A 20,632-nucleotide genomic window follows, 5' to 3' on the forward strand; every position below is an offset into this window, starting at 1 on the left:
ATTTTTAGGGACAGGTGGGGGAAGAGTAAAAACAAAGAAAAGAAAATCAGCAAGTTTCAGAGGCAGCTATTGACCAAATTCTCCCAAATCTACAAAGAGTATCAGTGAGAGGCAACATCACTGACTGTAATGTGCTCTGAACTTGCAGATAAACAACCCTGACATGAGAGTTCAGATTCTCAAGGACTACGTGAAGCAGCACTTCCCTGCCACTCCGCTGCTGGACTACGCGCTCGAAGTAGAAAAAATCACAACTTCCAAGGTGAAGGGCACCAGCACTGAATGCTCTGGGCACTCTGGTTCTCATGGCAGGGAAAGTGCCTGGGCCTCAGCTGTATTTTCAGTGCAGTGCTCCATAAATTGTTGCTGGGGATTGTGTCTGGGGTGGAGTTGAAGCCAAGTACAGCTGCAGTTTGAAATGTCTTTTTGAATGGGGCTTTCAGCTCATCTTTGCTGAGATCTAAAATGTGATTGTTTGATCACAACTTACACCAATAAATCTTTATGGTTTTTTGATATCTCACTTGGAGAGAAAGACAGAGAACCAGAACAATAAAAAGCAGGGAGGGAGGAAAAAAAATCAAAGATTTACCTTGCTGTGAGAGAATTTCTGCAAGGAGCTAGTGGTAAAAAGAAGGCTGAAGGCATTTGGCTACCAGGAAAATGCTGAGCAAGCCAAACCATCATCTGTGTGGCCACAGTGGCACTGCTGGGTGTAAATCCCAGGCTGCTGGCTGCTAGGAACCTCTGGGAGGTGACCCCAGAGGGTTTTGGGTTGATTTTCCAGCATTTCCATTAAGTGTAGCTCTTGCTCAAGCTGCTGGGCTGGTGTGTCCCCAGCTACAGGCAGCCTTCAAATCACCAGTGGAAGGTGCCAGGTGAACACCATTTGCACTGTTGACATTTTTATTGCATGTGTTTTATTTCCTGCAGAAACCAAACCTTATCCTGAATGTAGATGGCTTTATTGGAGTGGCCTTTGTTGATGTGCTCAGGAATTGTGGCTCCTTCACACGGTGAGTGAGGGGAAGCTGTTCTTGCTTCATGGTCCTATGAAGCTGCACTGCCAGCTCCTGAGGGGCAGAATTCCATGACATGGCAAGGAAACAGCCTGGCTTGGCTTTTGGGGGCAGAAATCTGCCCAGGGAATTTGTGTGGCTCCTGGCACTAGAGCAGAAGCCCATCTGAGATTGAATGGCTCCTGGTAATCATCTGCTTAAGGAATCATTTTCCTTTGTTTTGCAGGGAAGAAGCAGATGAATATATTGATATAGGAGCTCTCAATGGCATCTTTGTGCTGGGCAGGAGTATGGGATTCATTGGTGAGTTTACCACGTCCTCCCTGCTCCTTCCCTCCTCCTGGGGCTGCCCTGCCTCAGGAACACCAGAAAAACCTGAAACCCAAGGGGATTCAGAAATCCAGCTCAAGGCAAAGACTAAAGCAGGGATGAGGATTTTGTAACCTAAACCACTCTCCTTTCAGGGCACTACCTGGACCAGAAGAGATTGAAGCAGGGTCTGTACCGTCACCCTTGGGATGACATATCCTACGTCCTACCAGAGCACATGACCATGTGAGAAGCTGCTGGTGGCCTTGGGGTGCACCAGGACAGAAACCTGGCCAGGGGACAGCTGCAGTGGGACTGTGATGTGTAAAGTTGATTATTGGGACAGAGACGTCGAGCTGCCTGGTCAAACTGTGCAAAGCGACTGTTTTATAAGGATAGAAACTTACTCTAATAAAACCAAAACTTGTGCTATTCCCTCTGTTACCTGCTGTATTTAATACCGTCTCTCACACTTTTTTTTTTTCTATTCTCATTTCATTTTGTTTCCAGAAGTGATTTTAGGGTTTGGGGGGTAGAGTTTGGCTCATAGGTATGCCTTACTGAACTCTGGTAACAAGCTGTACCTTTCCCATGAGGGGAACGTGCCTGTCATTCCAATAAGCCATCACTCTGGATTTTTTTTTTTTTTTTGGTCATCTGTTGTTTTTCAATTTGTTTACCATGTTCTTATCCTTGGTCTGATTGTACCTGAATCCTGGGACCACTGCTAAAGTATAACCAATGTTACTTAAGCTGGTGTAGTAATTTAAAGTGTAAAGTTGTAACATACTGCTGTGAAAACTGTGAAATCCCTGTACTCCCGTGTCTGTATTTATGCAAACAACCTCTCCTTTCCTCTGACTGCTGCTCTGTGCACTGTCACTCATGTAATCTGCAGCTGCAAAAATATCTCAGTAATAATTTCAGTGTCCTCCTTGTCTGTGTACTGTAACCAAACGCAAATAAATACACATTACTAATTTATTCTTTTTCCATGTGTGACTTCTGTGAGTTGTCCCTAAACAGTGTCTAAGGGGTTGTAGCCTAACAGCCTTCAAAGCAGTTACTCCTCAGCCTCTGTTTCAGGTGATTTTAAAGGGGAGAAATAAAAATCAAACTGCATATAGACTTCACCTTGCCTGTTTCACTGTAGGTCAAAAAGATAAAACTTTAGTTAACTAGAGAATAAACAGAAAGACACAAGCTAGTTATGATAGCATTATACAAGAGTTAGGGAACTGCACTCTGTGTATACCAAACATGAAATAACTACCTATACACCTCACTGCGTTGTAATTAAAAACCCAATGTACCATGGAGAGAATTCCTAATTGCCCAGGTGGAGGGAGGGCACGGGGAAGAAAAAAATGATGAAGATTCCCTGAGGCTCCGAGTGGAAAGGGCCTGGCTCTGGTCCGTGGCACCCGAGGGGTCCCGGGGGCTCCCGGCTGAGGGGATGGAGAGCCGGGTGGGTCCAGGGGGAACTCCGGGCTGAGGGGATGGAGAGCCGGGGGAGACTCTCCGGGCTGAGGGGATGGAGAGCCGGGGGGTCCCGGCCTGAGGTGACGGAGGATACGGAAAAGTCCTGAGGGGTCCGGGGTAAGGGGACGCGGTGTCCCGGGAGCCCCAGGGCTGAGGGGATGGGGATGCATGGGGGTCCCGAGTTAAGGGAGGCGGGCTCTCGTGGGGTGCCGCGCCGAGGGTACGCGGGCTCTCGGCGGCCCCCGGGCGCTGCGCTGGCCGCCGCTGCCCTCCCGGCGCCGCCGCCATTGCCCGGCAGCGCACGCTCTCTCCGCCAGGGGGCGGTGCCGCGCGCCCGCCCGCCATGTCCGACAAGATGGCGGCGGCCGCGGCCTGTCCGCAGCCGCAGCCCGGTCCCAGCCCCGGTCCTGGCCCCGGTCCCGGCCCCGGTCCTGGCCCGCCGGCGGCCGAGGTGGAGCGCGGGACCCCGCGGGGAAGCGCGGCGGACGGGGAGGCTGAGGCGGAGGAGTTCGGGTGCCCGGCGCACTGCTCCGACCTGGCCTGGCGGCAGAACGAGCAGCGCCGCCACGGCCTGTACTGCGACATCACGCTGGCTTTCGGCGGCGCGGGCATGGCCCGCGAGTACCGGGCGCACCGGTCCGTCCTGGCCGCCGCCACCGAATACTTCACGCCGCTGCTCTCGGGGGGGTTCGCGGAGTCGCGCTCGGGTCGCGTGGAGCTGCAGAAGTGGAGCTCGGAGGGCGGCCCCGACCCCGACACGGTGGAGGCCGTTATCGGCTTCATGTACACCGGCACCATCCGCGTGAGCCCCGGCAACGTCCATGAGGTGCTGGAGATGGCGGACAGGTAAGTGCGACCCTGGCGGGGGCTGGCAGGGACCGGGTCACTGCAGCAGAGGATCGCACACTGGTTTGGGTTGGAGGGGACCTTAGAAGTTCACTCGTTCCACCCCCTGCCATGGGCAGGGACACGCTCCACTATCCCAGGTTGCTCCAAGCCCCATCCCACCCGGCCTGGAACACCCCCAGGGATGTGTAACTCCTTTCTTTGTCCTTCAGGTTTCTGCTGACCCGGTTGAAGGATTTCTGTGGAGAGTTTCTGAAGAAGAAGCTGAACCTTTCCAACTGTGTGGCGGTTCACAGCTTGGCCCACATGTATTCCCTGAATCAGCTGGCCCTCAAAGCGCAGGATATGATCAGGAGAAACTTCCACAAAGTCATCCAAGATGAGGAGTTCTACACTTTGCCGTTTCACCTTGTTCGGGACTGGCTCTCAGACTCGGAGATCACGGTGGACTCTGAAGAAATCCTCTTTGAGACTGTTTTGAAGTGGGTTCAGAAAAACCCTGAGGAAAGAGAGAGGTACTTTGAAGATCTCTTTAAGCTGCTACGATTGTCTCAGATGAAACCCACGTACCTGACTCGCCACGTGAAATCCGAGCGGCTGGTGTCGAGCAGCGAGGCCTGTGTGAAGCTGGTGTCCGAGGCCGTGGAGAGCCATGCCCTGCGCTCCGAGAACCTGCAGTCGGGGAACCTGCAGCACTCGGCCTGCCCCGCCGCGCTGCTGCCGCGCTTCGGCCAGAACATGGACGTCATCATGGTCATCGGCGGCGTGTCCGAGGGCGGCGACTACCTGAGCGAGTGCGTGGGCTACTTCATCGATGAGGACAGGTGGGTCAACCTGCCTCACATCCACAACCACCTGGATGGGCACGCTGTGGCCGTGACAGAGTCCTACGTGTATGTGGCCGGCTCCATGGAACCAGGGTTTGCCAAGACTGTGGAAAGGTACAATCCAAACAGAAATATTTGGGAGCAGGTTTCCAACCTCATCACCAGGAAGCATTCCTTTGGCCTTACTGAAGTGAAAGGCAACTTGTACAGTATTGGTGGGCACGGCAATTTCAGTCCAGGCTTTAAAGATGTGGCCATTTATAATCCTGAGCAGGACAAATGGCTGAACCTGGAGTCGGCGCCAAAGATCCTGCGGGATGTCAAGGCTGTCTCCGTGGAGGACCGGTACGTGTATGTGGCTGCCCGCACCCCGGTTGACAGTGACAGCGAGGACGGGCTCAGGGCTGTTATTATCAGATATGATGCTGAAACCAGGCAGTGGCAGGACGTGGAATCCCTGCCCCTCATCGACAACTACTGCTCCTTCCAGATGTCTGTTGCCAGCACCAACTTCTACCACACGGCATCGTGCTGCCCCAAGAGTTACCCCATAGACAACGAGGAGGCCAAGGGAAAGATCTCCAGCAGGGCCTCGGATGAAATCCTGGAATCCTTGCCCCCCGAGGTCCTGAGCATCGAAGGAGCAGCAATTTGTTACTACAAAGATGACGTGTTTATCATTGGGGGCTGGAAGAACAGCGATGACATTGACAAGCAGTACAGGAAGGAGGCCTATCGCTACTGCGCCGAGCGCAAGCGCTGGATGCTCCTGCCCCCAATGCCACAGCCCCGCTGCAGAGCCACTGCCTGCCACGTGAGAATCCCCTTCAGGTGCCTGCAGGGAACACAGAGGTACCCCATGCCACAAAACCTCATGTGGCAAAAAGATAGAATCAGGCAGATGCAGGAAAGGCAGATGCAGGAGATCCACCGATACTCCCTGAGCTTACGGAGGATGCCACGCTCCCAGATCGAGTGCTAGTGTCTGCAGTATCACTCCTGATGAGCCTAGGAAATAAACCCATTTGTTAGGCTTGATGTGTCTTTATAAGACATGAGGGTGTGGATTTGATTTGATGCAGAAAACCAGCATCTGTTGTGTACTGAAAATTCAGAAGCTCAGAAGTTGAGGGTGGGTGGGAATTGAGACACTCCATGAATCCAACAGTATTCCTTAATGACGCCCAGGGAAAAGCTGTAGCCTGTATCGGGCTGTGAAATGTCTCTGGGAGCATTAAGCCTGTTACTTCTTTCCTCAGATCTTTGGTTCCAAGGATTTCTGTAGAGTTAGTCTCTAACAGTTCTACTTGGAAAATCAAAGATCTCCCTCTTAATAATTTAGTGGTTACATTTGTGTGTGCTTGAAAGCACCTGTTTCATTTGCACTTATCTCTTGACATTCCTTTGATTCTCTCCTCAGTGACTAAACTTCACAGGATTGGTGTTGGTGTACTTGGCTTTCCCAAGCTGGAGGCAAGTGCAATAGCTCTGTATGAAACAAAAGCACAATCTTTCTTTATGAAATTACTTCAGGATGTTTCTATGTGTATTAAATATTTTGTATTTGTGTGTTGTAGAGAGGCTGCAGAGTTTGTTTATAAAGGGATGATTGGTTGGACACAAAACACTTGCTAAAAGAGAGCTTGAGGCAGTGGATTTTTTTTCAGGTGTATTGCAGGTTTGAGTCTGTCTCTGACTCAAAAACTTGGGTCAGCAGCCTGAGCAAAGGAGTGACACCTGGCCATGAGCCACCCACCCACTCTGGTTGTTCAGTTCTGTCAGAGTGGATCCGTGAGAGTGGGATTATTTCATGGGAATACAGTGAAACCTGAGCTACTCGTAGGTCTTTCCTCAAATGTTGCACGTTTTCATTCTAGTGAAAAGTGATGAAAGAGCCCCTGCTGTTCCCAGCCTCTCTCTGACAATCAGAAGCCTTTGCCCTCCCGTGCTGTCCCAAGGGGCTCCCAGCTGTGCTCATGCAGGGGGGAGAGCTGGGCTTTCAGAGTCTCCAGGTATCTGAATTTCCCCACTTGCTGTGGGCTGAGATTTAAGCTCCTTTAAACACCTTTTGGCATTTTGAGGTGGCTGCACTTGCGAATGCCCTGGTAGGCTCTGGATTGCTTCCTGCTGCACTCCCAGGGAGCAGAATGTGGGACAGTCCCTTTGGAGTATCCCTGCCTCTCTGTCCCACTGAGCACTCCTTCTCCCCAGTCCAAGAAGCTCCAGGACCCTTTCATTTACCAACAGTTTCAGTGCATACTTCCTACCTCCTTTTCTCCCCATCCTTCCCTTCTTTTGAATGTTCCAGGTTTTTCCATGCAGTCTTAACTCAGGATCTTAGGGAAGGGAATGGGAGGAGTAACCTGGGTATTACAAAATTTGTGTAGACATACCTTTCTGGAAAATCTGTTACTGTTCTTGGTTCATTGATGATTTGCTGGTGGTTTTGTTGTGGGTGAGTTCTTTGCAAAGAACTTTAAACCAATTTGGGGTTTGTTTTGGTCTTAATTGTTTTGCTTCCTGAGCTGCTCATTCTCCTTTTCCAGTTCAACAGGCAACCCAGATCATATCTGAAACTTGGGGTAAGTCTTTCCACCACTCAGTGTGCAAAGGTTTTTCTGATGTGTACGTCCCTTAATGCTCCACTTTGTGGTTCGTGGGCCACTTTGATATCAGCAGCTTGTCTGTTTGTGAGAGAGTCTCCAGCCTCAGTTAAAGAAAACTACCAAACTTGAAATTCTGAACAGTTTGTCTAGGTTTACTCCTCTGTGGTAACCATGTTTTATTTTTGTGCCTGTTTGGTTGTTGGGGCAGGTGAAGTTGCACTACTGGCTTCATGCAAGAGGAAATAGGTGAGTTTAAGGTGATGTTTGCAGGTGACTGTTCCCAAACAGCTGCTGCAGGCTTGTAAGCTGGGGGTTGATCCATGGACTCTTGCAGGTCTGGCTGGAGTAGGGGCAGAATTTTGTGATAAAGTGCAAATGCCTCTGGTGCTGAATCCGTCAATGTAACAGCAGTTTGGGGGAGCTGATTTTAAGATACTTAAGAGGAGTTCATGTCCTTCACCCTGCTGAACCAGCTGGCAGGATTAAACAGGCAGTTGGAGAGTGGTAGGTCACCACCACAGCTCTCTCCAAGCTCTCTTGTAGTCTATCCTCAAATACAGACAATCTGTAGGGAGAAACACCGAGATGGTTCTTTCAGTTGGAATGGGAGCTGAATATTTAATGCGTGGCACTGTGCAACAAAGAGGCAAGAACAAACCTTGCAGTCTTGCATTTTCTAAGCAAAATTGATATTGCACTTCCCAGGAGGACTTTGGGCTGATGGACAAGCTGTGGCATTTACTCAAAGCACTCCCCTGGGAGCCAGTGTGAGCCCAGCCCCACTCCTGGACAGGTAACCCTTGTGTGCCAGCTGCATGCTGTGTGTGCCTTGCTGTCCCTCCATGTGCTTGGGGTGGGGTCTGGCAGCAGCACAGGCTGCTCTCAATGTTTGCTCTGCCAGTTTGGGATAGTTTTAAGCAGTTGGGGTTATTTAGCCTTGAATCCCAGTGGCACTGCTGTGGTTTGTGACTGATAGGTGAAATAGCCCATTGCATCACATGAACTGGTGGGAGAATTGCATTCATGGGGCTGCAGTTTAGCCCACAAGCCTGTGAATCCATAACAGTTTCCTTGTGCCCTTGAACCACCATATCTTGCTGGGTGTTTATCAAATGATCCCATAAACAAAAGCCTGGGAATTCCTCACGTGTGTTTCTGGAGGCTGCTCAGCTGTCAGCAGGGTCCCAGTGTGTGTTCAGTAAGGGTGAGAAGGCTGACTGCTGCCTCACTGAGGGAAAAGGACTCTGGGGGGAGTTTTCCCCCTCCTTAGGACAATCACACCTCTACACCTGTCCTGATCCCTGCCACCAAACACGGGACATGTCCTGGCTTTCTGCTTTTCTTTGCCACCTGCCAGGTGGTAGTGGTCACTTTAGTAACTCCCAGGGGCCATATGTGTACATAATGTTTTATAACTACCTGGATACTCCATTAGTAGCCAGGGGTTGTGTTTTTAATGACTCCCTTGCACACAGTGGGAGTCCATTCCAGAGATGAAGCAAACATGTTACATGTGCTGTGAACAACTGTACCCAGCATTCTGCTTGACTATTGCAATGACATTTTTCTCCATTACAGTAAATATTAAAATCCAGACTCTTGGCTCATCTTTTGTGTTGTGAAATACCCTGGTGGCTGAAAACAATCCCAGTCCCAAGGAATTAGAACTTTTTATGTTCTAAATACAGCCTTGTAACAGGATGTTGTAACATCCAATGGGCTTTGAAAAGCAAGTGTAAAGCAAGTGGTCTGTGGTTTGGATTTATTTTCAGCTCTGTCCACCTTAGGCTGGGGTACAAGCCATCTCCCCTTTGACAGTCCTGGGTGAAATCTGATAAAACAGGTGCTCTTGAGGATCTAACCCTGTTACTAATATGAATGTAGAGTGTGGAACTAACGAGCTGTTTGATGACCATTAATAGTCAGATTCTCCTCGTGGGTCCATGTCACTGTGGGTTGCAGCAGCTCTGCTCTCCTGGCATATTAACAGAGGGACAGCAGTTTCCTGGGGAGCAGCACTCTTGTCCTTACCTGTGAGGTAAAAATGTGTGTGTCATAGGCCCTTTGAAACAGATCCTGCTGTCCTGTTCTTGACCTTAAATACACTGTACTAAAGTTTATTGTAAGAGGTGAATTAATGAAAATAAACCTTTTATTTCTCTAGCATTCTGTTGTGCTTTGATTTTTTTAAGTTGATGTGTAGGGTGTGGCTGATACTCACGTTGGGTAGTGCTGTTGAGTGAAAACTTGAACTCCTAATGATCCTTTTGGCCTGTTACAATTGTTTCTATTTTAGAACAAGAGAACATTCCCCCTTGCTGCCATGGGGACTTTATTACCTAAAAGAGAACTATTTACACAGGCATCCAGTGGTGGGATGCTCAGAAGACTTTATTAGATACGCAGAACTATTTACACAAGCATCCAGTGGTGGCTGATCACAACACTCCTAGCTAAGGGGAACTATTTACAACGGCGAGCTCCGAGTTGAGCTGGTGAACAAGATGTCCATGGAGGAGCTGTGCTGGTAGTAGTGTTGCCTGGCGATGTATTCCATGACATTGGAGAGTCCTGGCACCACACAGCAGCTGACGGCGCTGCGGGTGATGCCCATGCTGTGGGCATCGTACCACTCGTTGGTGTCCTCCTCGTAGCACTCGGTGGCCACGGTGGTGCTGAACCCATTGAAGCCCCCCACCACGAACAAGAGGCCGTCCATCACCTCAATGCCAAAGTTGCTGCGTGGGTTTAGCATGGAGGGCACGGCGTGCCAGGCGTTGGCGATGGGGTTGTACGCTTCCACGCTCTGCAGCCGGCTGTTCCCGTCAAACCCTCCGACCTGTCAATGCCAAAGGGACAGAGCTTGGAAAGGGGCCTTTCCTCAGGCACGTCCTGGCAGGCACAGTGAGATGGGAACTGCTCCTGCCTCCCTGGCTGCAGTCTGAGTGTGGCAGAGAGCACCAGATCTCTGAGCATGGCTCTTGCTTATTGCTCCCTGCTCTCCGAGGAGCTTTCCAAAGCACTTTATGCAACTGTCAATTTTGACATTTCTCCAGAGGCTGGATGCAGTCCATGGAGAGGATAAATAATGGATGAGCAGGCCCAAGTCCCTGCTCTGTGCTGCTGATGCTGTTGGCAGCGGCAGAAATTATGTTCTTTGCTGCAGCTGCTTAAACATTGCCAAACACCCTTTCTATACTCAAAAGCGTGTGATGAGTGATAACATTCTCAGGAAGTGCATCAACCATTCTGGCTCTGACTTCCCTAAACCTCACAGAAGCACATGGCCAGCCTGGAGGTGTGGGAGCTGCAGCCACCCAAAGGACTGCAGTGCTGGGTGGTGTTGGCCCTTACCGCGTACACCTGGTTCCCATACGCCATCACCCCAACTCCACTTCTCCTGCTGCTCATTGGGGCTATCAGGGACCACTGGTTTGTGGTGGGGTTGAACACTTCAGCTGAGCTGAGGCACTGATCACCATCAAACCCACCACAGATGTACACCTGGGGACAGGAGAGGTGGGAAAGTGTGAGTGGGGTGGTTAGACCCTTGGTAAGGAAACATGAATGGCGTAGCAGGATTTTTGGGGTGTTCTGTTTTAGAGTGGGAATGGTCTTGTAATCCTGGATTCAAAGTAGCAGCAGTGCAAAGAGTTGATGCCAGCAAGATTTCTACTCTTGGTTTTCCAAGCTGCATGAAGCAGACAGACCTGGTATTGCACCTACGGCCAGGAAAAGTGCTGTTGGGCACCAGGCTGGCAGCAACTCTGGAAGAGTTTTTGTACTCCTGGTTACTGCCACACCAGGCAGGCTGCTTTATATCTGCAGCTCCAGGATTTAGTGAACTGTTACGAATTTTAGTGCTACGAATTTAGTGAAGGTTTATGTGAACTTTCTTCATGCTGCAACCCCACCTTCTCTTAGCTAGGGTTACTTTACCTTTCCATTCAGCGTGGTTGCGCTGGCGTCGCTCCTCTGCTCGTGCATGGGGGTGATCAGGGTCCACTGGTTGGTGTCTGGGTCATACCGCTCCGCTGTGTTGAGCCTCATGTACCCATCAAAGCCTCCCATGGCATAGATGAAGTTGTCCACAACGGTGACGCTGACGTAGCAGCGCCGTGAGTGCATGGGCGCTACCTGCTGCCACGTCTTCTGGAGCGGATCGAAGCGTTTGACGATGTTGAAATAATCCGTGCCATCGAATCCGCCGATCACGTAGACGTGGCCTTTCAAATAAGCCGAGCCATGATAGGCAACAGGGCTCTCCTGCTCCCAGGGGATGTTCAGCCACTTGTCAGTGCGGCCGTCGTAGGTCTCGATGGCGCTGGTGGCGCCGCCGCCGCTCCAGCCCCCGATGGCAAAGAGGATGGCGTAGGGCAGGCGCGGCCGGGTGAGGGGGTTGGCGTTGACTGAGGAACTCTGGCCGTAGGAGTTCAGGTCGTAGATTTCGGACAGGGCACTGATGATGAGGTCTTTGCAGTTGGCGTTGTCTCTCACGTACTCGTGAGCTTTGACGTTGTTCATGAAGTAGTCGGATTGTAGGAGTGCCAGTCGAACCTGAAACAGGCAAGGAGGAGGTTGGAGTGCTGACACTTGTTGCGGTGTGATTTTGTGGCTTGCCCCAGATACCCCGGGTTTCCCCCCTGAAGATTCCTTCCAGGTGTGTCAATCAATCCCTTCCACACCCTGACCCCTGCTGAGCACTGTCTGTCAGTTCTGGCATTCCAGAAGGGCCTCGAGTGATTGGCAGAATTCAAAGGATGCCCTCTACCCCTGGGGGGACATTGGGCCATCCAGCTGGCATTTGTCCCTTGAGACTTCCCCCTCCCATACCTGGTTGGTGGCTCCCTACCCCTTCCCTGCCCCTCTCCCTGGGGTTAAAAGGAACAGCAACCACGGGGTCAGGGAGCTCTGTTGGAGCTGGTGCTGGATTCAGAGGCCTGAGGGCCAGAATAAAGCTCTGGATCCAAACCCTCCATCAGAACCAACTCCTTTCCTTCACCATCACCTTAAAGCTTCTCCACCAGAGGGAAACCTGAGGAGCAGACCCTGTTACAGGGGGAAGCTCCATCCCACCACCACCAGAGCTCCTGCAGGCCTGGACTTGTCTGCAGTGCCCAGCTGCACCACCCAGGCAGCCAAAAGTGTCTGTGGGGTGAAACACCAGTGCCACTATTTGGTTCAGCAGCAAGGGCCAGACAAGCTCAGGCACGTCCTGTCCAGCTATATTGGTAATTATTCCAACAGATACTGATGGTTTCCCCCTCAGTAGCCTTTGGGGACAGCTCCAAAGCTGCGCTGCACCCACCTTGCTGAGCAAGCAGGCGATGTGCTGCCTCCTGTTCTGCGGGTCATGAGCGATCCACCTCAGCACAGCCTCAAACACGGCTTCTTCTCGCCGCACGTTAAGCTCATCCTTCTCAATGATGTGTGCCAGCTCCTCGGCAGAGAGGTCCAGGAACTCCTCGGACACCTGGGACACCTCCTCGAAGTGATGCAGGATGTACACGCAGGCAGCTGCGCGCAGGTCGGGGCAGTGGTAATAGTCAGTGAGTCTGCAAATGCCAATGCAATTCTCAAAGCACAGCCTGGAACTGAGGAACTCACAGCACAGGCTGACGATGCCCATGACATTGAACTGATCTGCTGCAGCCAGCAAACTCTCAACGTTGTCCTCTGTGATCGGTACTGTCCCGGTGTAGGCGTAATTGATGATGAGACCCATCATTTCAGCTGAAATGCCAGGGATTTGATAGACCATCTTGCCTGCGCTGTCCCAGTTGGTAAACAGAGTCCTGAAAACATGGTGTTGCTGTGTTAAACCCTGCTCCTGAATCCCCTGTGCTCCCCCTGCCCCCAGGGCACCAGTTTTGGCACTGGTAGGAGCCATTCTGGGAGGCCCCGAGGTTTATTGATTAATGTTTTACTTGCTGGTTGTTTGAAAAAGGAGACACAGCCTCTGGAGCATACCAGAGCTGCAGGCAGCAGGGCAGGGGGTTTCAGCTGAGGGGAGCAGAGGGGCAGAATCCCCCCACTGCCTGCTGCCCATGCTGTGGGGGTGAGCCCAGGACAATGGGGGGTTTTTGGGAGCCAGGCCGTGTTCAGCCTCTCACCCACCAGCACCCCAAGTCCTTCTCCCCAGAGCTGCTCTCCATCCTTCACCCCCCAGCCCAGACTGACACTGGGGTGGGGTTTCCCCAACCCAGGTGCAGCACCAACACTTGGCCTTGGACCCCAGAGGGTCACAGGGTGTGGGGAAGGCAAAGCTGCCCCGTGGCAGCTGGGCCAGGCTCCAGCCCTGCACTGTGTCTGGGGCTCCTCTGACACCACTGCCAAGAGCCACTGATGTGTGCATTAATCCTGGTGTTCAGGGAGGTGTGAGGACTATGGGAAATCACCTGGTGAGAGGTTCAGGGCAGGTGGAAGTCCTGGGGAAGTGCTGGGGCGGGGTGACCTCAGTCAGAGCAGACTGTTTGTCCCCATCCCCTTGTGTTTCAAGGACTGACCTGAAGTAGATACTGCAGCAAGAGAGGATGAGCTTGTGAGCCTTGAATTCCACCCCATCTACACTGATGATCACATCACAGAATCTCCCTTCCAGACGGAGTTCATTGGAGATGCTGCAACTCCTATCGCTCATCTTCCTCTCCATGGCGGAGGATGAATTTTTGCTAGGTGCCAAGCTATCCCGCACGTTGGAGCCAGAGGCAGTGGACCTTGCTGAGGTGTGTGGAGCACTCTGGTGTTGTCCCCAAACATCCAGCACTGAACCCCCTTGCTGGTTCTGGACTGTGCCCCATAATGACATCACAGATGCAGGGGTGACCCAGGCCCAGCATTCTGTGGTTGCCCCCAGGCCTTGCTTCCCTACATCCCGGCTTATGCTGGCTCCTGCACCTGCACTGTCCTGGTGGAGCAGAACCAGCCATGTGCTCGATCCCCTGGCAGCCCTTCAGGAATATTCCACTGCCCCCAAATGTGGGCAGGAACCACTGCTGAAGTGCCTTGTGCCACCCAGGAGGAAGCTGAGGTACAGTCCAGCTCGTGTCGGTGCTGTCACACACACTGTCCCTGCTGCTTTGTCACTGCTTTGTTGTGCCAGGGGAGGTTTAGGTTGTATATTGGAAATGTTGGGATTTTTTTTCCCCCGAATGGCCTGTTTAGCCCTGCTTAGCCCTGTCGAGGGCAGTAGTGGTGGATCCTCATCCCTGGAGGGCTTTAAAAGTCTTGTGGATGTGGCATTTAGGGACATGAGTTACTGGTGGCTTTGGCAATGCTGGGGAATGGTTCTTTGAGGGTTTCTCCCCCCCAGCGTTCTGTGACTCAGCGCTCTCAATGTGTGCGGAGCGGTTCAGTGCCGGGAACCCTGCGGGCACGAACGGCGACTTTTCTTTTATTTATTTATTTATTTATTTATTTTTATATTAAAAAAATAGATCTATTTTTAACATATCTCGCCTTCCCGGCTCGTCGCGAGGGAAACGCAACCGCCGCTCGGAGCCGCAGCGGGGCGGAGCACGGGAGGATTCTCCGGTTCTGCGGCCGCAGCAACCACGGAACGCGGCCGGAACGCGGCCGGAGCCCCGCCCGCCGCCGCTGGGCCCCGTTCCGGTGCCGGGCCCCGTTCCGGTCCCGCCCCGCGGCTGCGCGGCCCGGAGCGAGCGGAGCGAGCGGAGATGGTGAGAGCGGGGCTGCGGGCCGGGCCAGCGGGACCCGCCGGGGCTCGGTGCCCCCGGAGCTGGGGGGAGCCCGGGGCGGCACCGAGCGGGGTCTCTGCCCGCAGGTGCCCGAGCTGGGGAAAGCCACGGTCCGGATCCGGCAGCCCGAGCGAGTGCGGGAGATCATCCAGGCTCTCCGGGAGCAGGGGGTGGCCAAACTGCAGGTACCGGCCCCGCTGGGCATCCATGGCCCCTCCTCTGTCCTGTCCTCAGCCGCCCCTTCCTCATCCCCTGGCCCCGCTGGGCATCGCCGCTGCTCTGTCCTTTGCTCAGCCGCCCTCTCCTTGTCCCCCGGCCCCCTGGGCATCGCCCCTGCTCTGTCCTTTGCTCTGCCGCCCTTTCCTTGTCCCCCAGCCTCCTGGGCATCGCCCCTGCTCTGTCCTTTGCTCAGCTGCCTCTTCCTCATCCTCCGGCCCCCTGGGCATCGCCCCTGCTCTGTCCTTTGCTCTGCCGCCCTTTCCTCGTCCCCCGGTCCCGGCCCGGCTTCTCCCAGCCTCGCGGGGCAGCGCCTGCGGCTGGAGAAGGAGAAGCCCCAGAGGAGAGGGAGTTCGGGGCTGGTGGCTCCCCCCGGACGGAGCTTTTGGCTCCCGGTTGTGAAACATGAACCGTGCGCCAGTCCCCAGCCCCTGCTCCGCCCAGGCGGGTGAAGCCGCTCCTCGGTGCCGATAAGAGCTGCGGGCTTTGGGAGGGTGCCCACGGGACATTGGTGGTGCTGGCTTCTCACGGGTGGCAGCACCTTGGGCTCGCTGTGATCAGTGCAGAACGCACTGGGTCACGCAGGGATTTGGTTTTCTCCCCTCTTCCAGGTCATTTCTGACTTTGACATGACGCTGAGCAGGTTTGGTTGCAATGGCAGGCGCTGCCCCACATCTCACAGTGAGTGGAAGCCGTTGTTTTTATTGCTGCTGGTTCTGTTTGGTTTCTATGTCTGTATTTGATGTGGCTCCTGTCATCATCCCCTGTGCCCTCCTCTGCCAAGCCTGGCCACCCCATCCTGTCCTCCCCAACACGGGTCTGGGCCTCACTGCAGGAGCCAGGAGCCAGCTCCTGGGCTGGTGCCTTCATCCACTGCCCATGGGCACTGAGGCTGCTGCCAGGGGCTCAGAGTGGGGGCCAGGGGCTCAGAGTGGGGGCCAGGGGCTCAGGGTGGGAGCCAGGGGCTCAGAGTGGGGGCCAGGGGCTCAGGGTGGGAGCCACTGCCTTGGCACCCCACAACGAGCCTGTGCTCAGGTCACGGTGTCACCACAGCTTGTACTGGGAAGAGGCAGCACTGAGACATAAGGGAGTTGCTGTAGAAATTCTGTTTATGATTCTGCGCTGCATCATTTTGTTTTCTTTGCAGATATCCTCGATACCAGCCGTGTTATCAGCGAGGATGGCAAGAAGAAGGTGGGTGCTGTGTAAGGCTTGGTGGCTGTTGTACCTGTCACTGGGAGGTCACACTGGCTGCTGTGGCAGCTCTCCCACCTGTGGTGGCTGCCACGATGGAGTGAGAAAGTGTCCAGGCTGCATTGCAGCCAACTGTAACAGAGAAGTTAAAAAGGGAACTCGAATTTGCATGTGCAGCTGTGAGTGTTTCAGTTTGATAAGAGGAAGAAGGGGAGGGTTGTTTGTACCTGCAGCATTTGGGGTGAGGTGAGGGCCAGCCAGGCTTCTGAGAGTTCCAGGTATGCTCACTGACAAGGTTTTGGTTGTGTTTAGGAAGAGCAATGCTTTGGAGAACTCCAGAAATGCTAGTTTTGTTTAGTTTCTTTAGACCTGATGTTCACTTTGTTCTTTTCCCTCTCTGTGTGACACTCCAGCTGAAGGATCTGCTCCACTATTACTATCCCATAGAAATAGATCCCAACCGGACCCTGGAAGAGAAACGTCCCCTCATGGTGGAGTGGTGAGTGCTGTTTGTGGTGATCTCAACCTTGTCCTGACAACTCCTTGTCCCTGAGGACTACAGGACATGGGGCTTGAGCCATCCCTGGCCTTGGCAGCGATCCCACAAGGTTTAATTGTTGTTTGTGACTGCTGAGGGCCTCTGCCTGGCAGCTCTGTCACTGCTGCCTTTCCCACATCAAATACAGGTGGACCAAAGCCCATGAGCTGCTGGTGCAGCAGAAGATCCACAAAAGCGACATAGCCCAGATTGTCAGAGAGTCAGAAGCAATGCTCAGGTACAGGCTGGGGGATGTGGTGCTGAGGTGTGGGCACATGGGGATGTGATGGTACAGGCTGGGGATGTGATGCTGAGGTTTGGGCACATGGGGATGTGATGGTACAGGCTGGGGATGTGATGCTGAGGTTTGGGCTGGGGGATGTGGGCATCTTGGACACCTTGGGTGCCCACAGCCCTTCTCTCCTGCCCTTGTAGCCAGTGCTTTGCTCACTGCTCTCCAGCCATGTGCCAGCCGCCCTTGCTCACTCCCTGGGACTGAGTTGTGACAAAGTCAGAACACAAGACATAGCCTGAGCTCACTCCTTGGCTGCAGGCTGCTCCCTTCCTGCTCTGAAACCACTGCCCCTCTCTTGGGCCTTGGCAAGGGGCAGCTGAGGGGCTGGTGCTGGGCACAGCTCCCCATTTGCAGGGCAGGCTGCAGCTCCCTGCTTCCAGCAGAGCTGTGTTCTTTGCACTGGAGCTGCCAAGCCTTATGCAGGCCCTTGGCTCAGCAGCAGATCTCACCCACAGCACAAAAATGTTGTGCTAGAACTCATTGCTAAAGCTGATCTGGCAGCTGTGGCCCTAAGGCTGGCTCAGGGAGCTGGGCTCTGCCAGGTTGCTGCCAGCCTCAGGGAGGAGATGGCTTTTCATGAGCCAAGTTCTGCTTCTACATGGAATTGTGCCCTGGCAGACTGGGGCAGCCAGAGGTTGTTCTGATCATCCTCCCAAGCAGTCTGACCTGTTCACATCTCCCACTCCCGTGGGTGTGTGTGGGCAGGCTGTGCCCTGTGCCCCTGCTGTGCCCAGGGGGTACCAGGCAAAAGGCTGGAGTGCTGCATGCTCCCACAAGCACCCACCCAGCTGCAGCCCCCAGAGCTCTGGGGCTCTGCACAGGGAAGGCCATGGGTGTGCTGGTGCCACAGAGAGCTCGTGCTGCCTGCACAGCTTCCCTGTGTGATTCTGTTTGGGCAGTGCTGGGCAGGAGCAGGAGCTGGGCTGAGCCTGCTGCCAGCACAGGGCACCACTGTGAGCTGGTAACACAGCCCTGTGCAATGCACACTGCTGCTCTAGGGATGGCTTCAAGGAGTTCTTTGATCAGCTGCATAAGAACAACATCCCCCTGTTCATCTTCTCTGCTGGGGTTGGGGACATCCTGGAGGAGATCATCCGTCAGGCCAACGTCTTCTACCCCAATGTCAACGTGGTGTCCAACTACATGGCCTTCAGTGATGAGGTGAGTTCTTGCCTTGCACCTGTGTGCTGAGTGGGTTAGGAGGGTGGTGTGGTATTTTCTGGGTCCCCTGTTGGAGGGGGAAATGATGAATCTGAGTCCATATTCTTAGAGGGCTAATTTATATTATATATATTATATTATATTATATTATATTATATTATATTATATTATATTATATTATATTATATTATATTTTACATATTATATTACATTACATTACATATTATATTACATATTATGTTACATTATATTATGTTAAATTACATTATATTACATATTACATTACATAATATAATATAATATTATATTATATCATATCCTATCATATCCTATCCTATCCTATCATATATTACATTATATCATATCATATTTTATTATATTATGCTGTACTAAAAAATACAGAGAAATCTATATCTACATCTATACTAAACAATAGAGAAAGGATACTGACAGAAGGCTTAACAAGATATTAATTAAAAACTCGTGACTCTTTTTTCAGAGTCTGACACAGTCTGACCGTGATTGGTCATTAAGTTAAAACAGTTCACATGTTGGATAAACCATCTTCAAACTACATTCCAGAGCAGCAAAACACAAGAGAAGTAAATGAGATAATATTGTTTTCCTTTTTCTCTGAGGCTTCTCAGCTTCCCAGGAGAAGAAATCCTGGTGAAGAAATTTTTTAGAAAATGTGACAGTGACAGTGTGGGGCCGGGGCTGAGGACTGGGACGTGATTAACAGTGACACCATGGGGTTAAGAGCTGTCTGTCTGTCTGTCTGTCTGTCCCCTGTGCTCAGGGAGTCCTCACACACTTCAAGGGGCCCCTCATCCACACCTACAACAAGAACAACTCCGTGCTGCAGGGCACAGGGTACTTCCAGCAGCTGAGCACCAGGACGAGCATCATCCTGCTGGGGGACTCCATGGGTGACCTGACCATGGCAGATGGTGTTCCCAGCGTGGAGAACATCCTCAAGATTGGCTTTCTCAATGACAAGGTGGGTGAGAGGAGCAGTTTAGTGCTTCCCTAGGTGCCAGCAGGGAGGGGCAGGAGGCTGCCCCAATGATTTGGGTATGTGAGAGATTTGTATGAGCTCCTGTGGGGTGTGCAGGGGGACCTGGGGGTGTCTGCTGAGCTCCTGCTGTGTCTGGGAAAGGCTCAGGGTGATTATTGACCCCTTTTTGGTCATCCTGACCCTCAGCTGTTGGTTGTTCTGGCAGGTGGAAGAGAGGAGGAAGAAGTACCTGGACTCCTATGACATTGTGCTGGAGAGTGATGAGACCCTGGACGTGGTGAACGGGATCCTGCGGTACCTCCTGGCTGAGACATGAGCTGGGGCCACTGTCCCAGCTCCAGCCACACAGCAGGCACTGGGCAGGGAATGTCCTGCCCAGGACACAGCTGGAGGGGGCTGCTGCTGCTGGCTGGGCTCCATCCTGGCCTCACTGAAGCCCCCAGCCAGCCCTGGAGCAGGAGAGGTGAGGTGGAGGAAGCTTCTCCTCTCCCTTTACCCCAGCTCTGCCTGGCTCTGCAGTTCCCCACCCAGACTGACTCTGTCCTGCTCAGGCTTCATCCCACTGGGAATTCAGCCCTGCCACCTCCTGAGGCCACCTCAAACCATTCCATGTTTCAGACAGAGATTTTCTGTGCTGTTCATTCCCCCCTCATGAGGATGGAATGGAGATAATTTACCATGGGCTGAGGACAGACCCAGCTCAGATGTGTCACTGTGTTCCTGGCTAAGAAAACAAGTCTCTCTCTTGTCCTGTTTTCTGTGGGCTTCAAAGCTCTGGGGCTGACTCTGGTGGCCCCTGGGCTGGTGTGGCCATCACATCACCCAGCCCCACATTCCCCACGCACACCAGCAGCTCTCTGGCCTCGTGTCTCAGCTCACCCGTCCTTCTAGCACCAGTACAGCTCTTACTGTGGAAATAAAACCTTTTCCAGCCGTCCCTGCAGGCCCCAGAGCTCGGCTGCTGCTGCTGCCCAAAGCCAGGAGTGAGTTTGTGTGCCAGGGATCAGGAGAGGAGGGGTGGGAATGGCAGAATTCCATTCCAAGGAGGGAGAGGCCAATGGCAGAATTTTGAGTTTTAAACAATGTTTTACCTGACCATGTTTGTGTAATAAATTCCTGGGTTGATCCTGGGCTCTCAGAGCAGCAATAGGAAAAAGACCATTTTATTACTGTATAACCTCTGGTTACGTGGGACTTTGGGAAGAGCAGATTTGTTCTGTTTTGAAATAAAAACACAATTGGCTAAAGCTGGGTCACGGGTGGTTTGTAGCCAGCCCTGAGGGGCTGGAGCTGCTCTGTTCCCTTGGCTGGCACTGGCAGCTGCTCCCCATCTCCATCTCCATCCCCATCCCACCAGAGCCCCTCAGCCCTCACTGGGTGCTGGAGCAAAGCCCTGTTGGCTTTGGTGGAGGACCCCAGGTGGG

At 52.9% G+C, this 20,632-nt stretch overlaps 4 protein-coding genes across 5 annotated transcripts in view; 3 read left to right on the forward strand and 1 right to left on the reverse strand.

The window, feature by feature from the left end:
- Positions 1-2,312, forward strand: part of ACLY (ATP citrate lyase) — a 28,405-nt gene extending 26,093 nt beyond the window's left edge. The window contains exons 25-28 of the mRNA XM_071450622.1: positions 149-262; positions 934-1,016; positions 1,246-1,322; positions 1,484-2,312. Coding sequence (XP_071306723.1) covers positions 149-262; positions 934-1,016; positions 1,246-1,322; positions 1,484-1,578 — 369 coding nt within the window. The 3' untranslated portion in view covers positions 1,579-2,312. The remainder of the gene's footprint in view (positions 1-148; positions 263-933; positions 1,017-1,245; positions 1,323-1,483) is intronic.
- Positions 2,313-3,133: 821 nt separating this feature from the next.
- On the forward strand, positions 3,134-9,255 carry KLHL11 (kelch like family member 11). Its single transcript, XM_071450978.1, has 2 exons — positions 3,134-3,656; positions 3,869-9,255. The coding sequence occupies exons 1-2, from the start codon at positions 3,154-3,156 to the stop codon at positions 5,463-5,465; spliced, it is 2,100 nt and encodes a 699-aa protein (XP_071307079.1). The 5' UTR covers positions 3,134-3,153; the 3' UTR covers positions 5,466-9,255.
- A 219-nt stretch (positions 9,256-9,474) lies between these two features.
- KLHL10 (kelch like family member 10) lies at positions 9,475-12,884 on the reverse strand. Its single transcript, XM_071450985.1, has 4 exons — positions 12,398-12,884; positions 11,029-11,646; positions 10,444-10,593; positions 9,475-9,928 (listed from the first exon to the last, which is right to left on the reverse strand). The coding sequence occupies exons 1-4, from the start codon at positions 12,848-12,850 to the stop codon at positions 9,557-9,559; spliced, it is 1,593 nt and encodes a 530-aa protein (XP_071307086.1). The 5' UTR covers positions 12,851-12,884; the 3' UTR covers positions 9,475-9,556.
- A 1,463-nt stretch (positions 12,885-14,347) lies between these two features.
- On the forward strand, positions 14,348-20,455 carry NT5C3B (5'-nucleotidase, cytosolic IIIB). 2 transcript variants are annotated; one of them, XM_071450982.1, is made up of 8 exons: positions 14,348-14,971; positions 15,614-15,683; positions 16,150-16,196; positions 16,610-16,695; positions 16,883-16,972; positions 18,028-18,190; positions 18,990-19,190; positions 19,414-20,455. In XM_071450982.1, exons 1-8 carry the CDS (start codon positions 14,363-14,365, stop codon positions 19,522-19,524), a joined length of 1,377 nt encoding a protein of 458 aa, XP_071307083.1. In that variant the 5' UTR covers positions 14,348-14,362; the 3' UTR covers positions 19,525-20,455. The 2 variants fall into 2 exon arrangements, with proteins under 2 accessions (XP_071307083.1, XP_071307084.1); XM_071450983.1 differs by lacking the exon at positions 15,614-15,683 and having other exon boundaries at positions 14,348-14,768; positions 14,873-14,971.
- Positions 20,456-20,632: the final 177 nt, after the last annotated feature.

The sequence above is a fragment of the Agelaius tricolor genome, unplaced genomic scaffold (genome assembly GCF_023055355.1).
Source record: "Agelaius tricolor isolate 1412-34295 unplaced genomic scaffold, bAgeTri1.0.p SCAF_31, whole genome shotgun sequence".
In the NCBI taxonomy this organism is placed as follows: Eukaryota; Metazoa; Chordata; class Aves; order Passeriformes; family Icteridae; genus Agelaius; species Agelaius tricolor.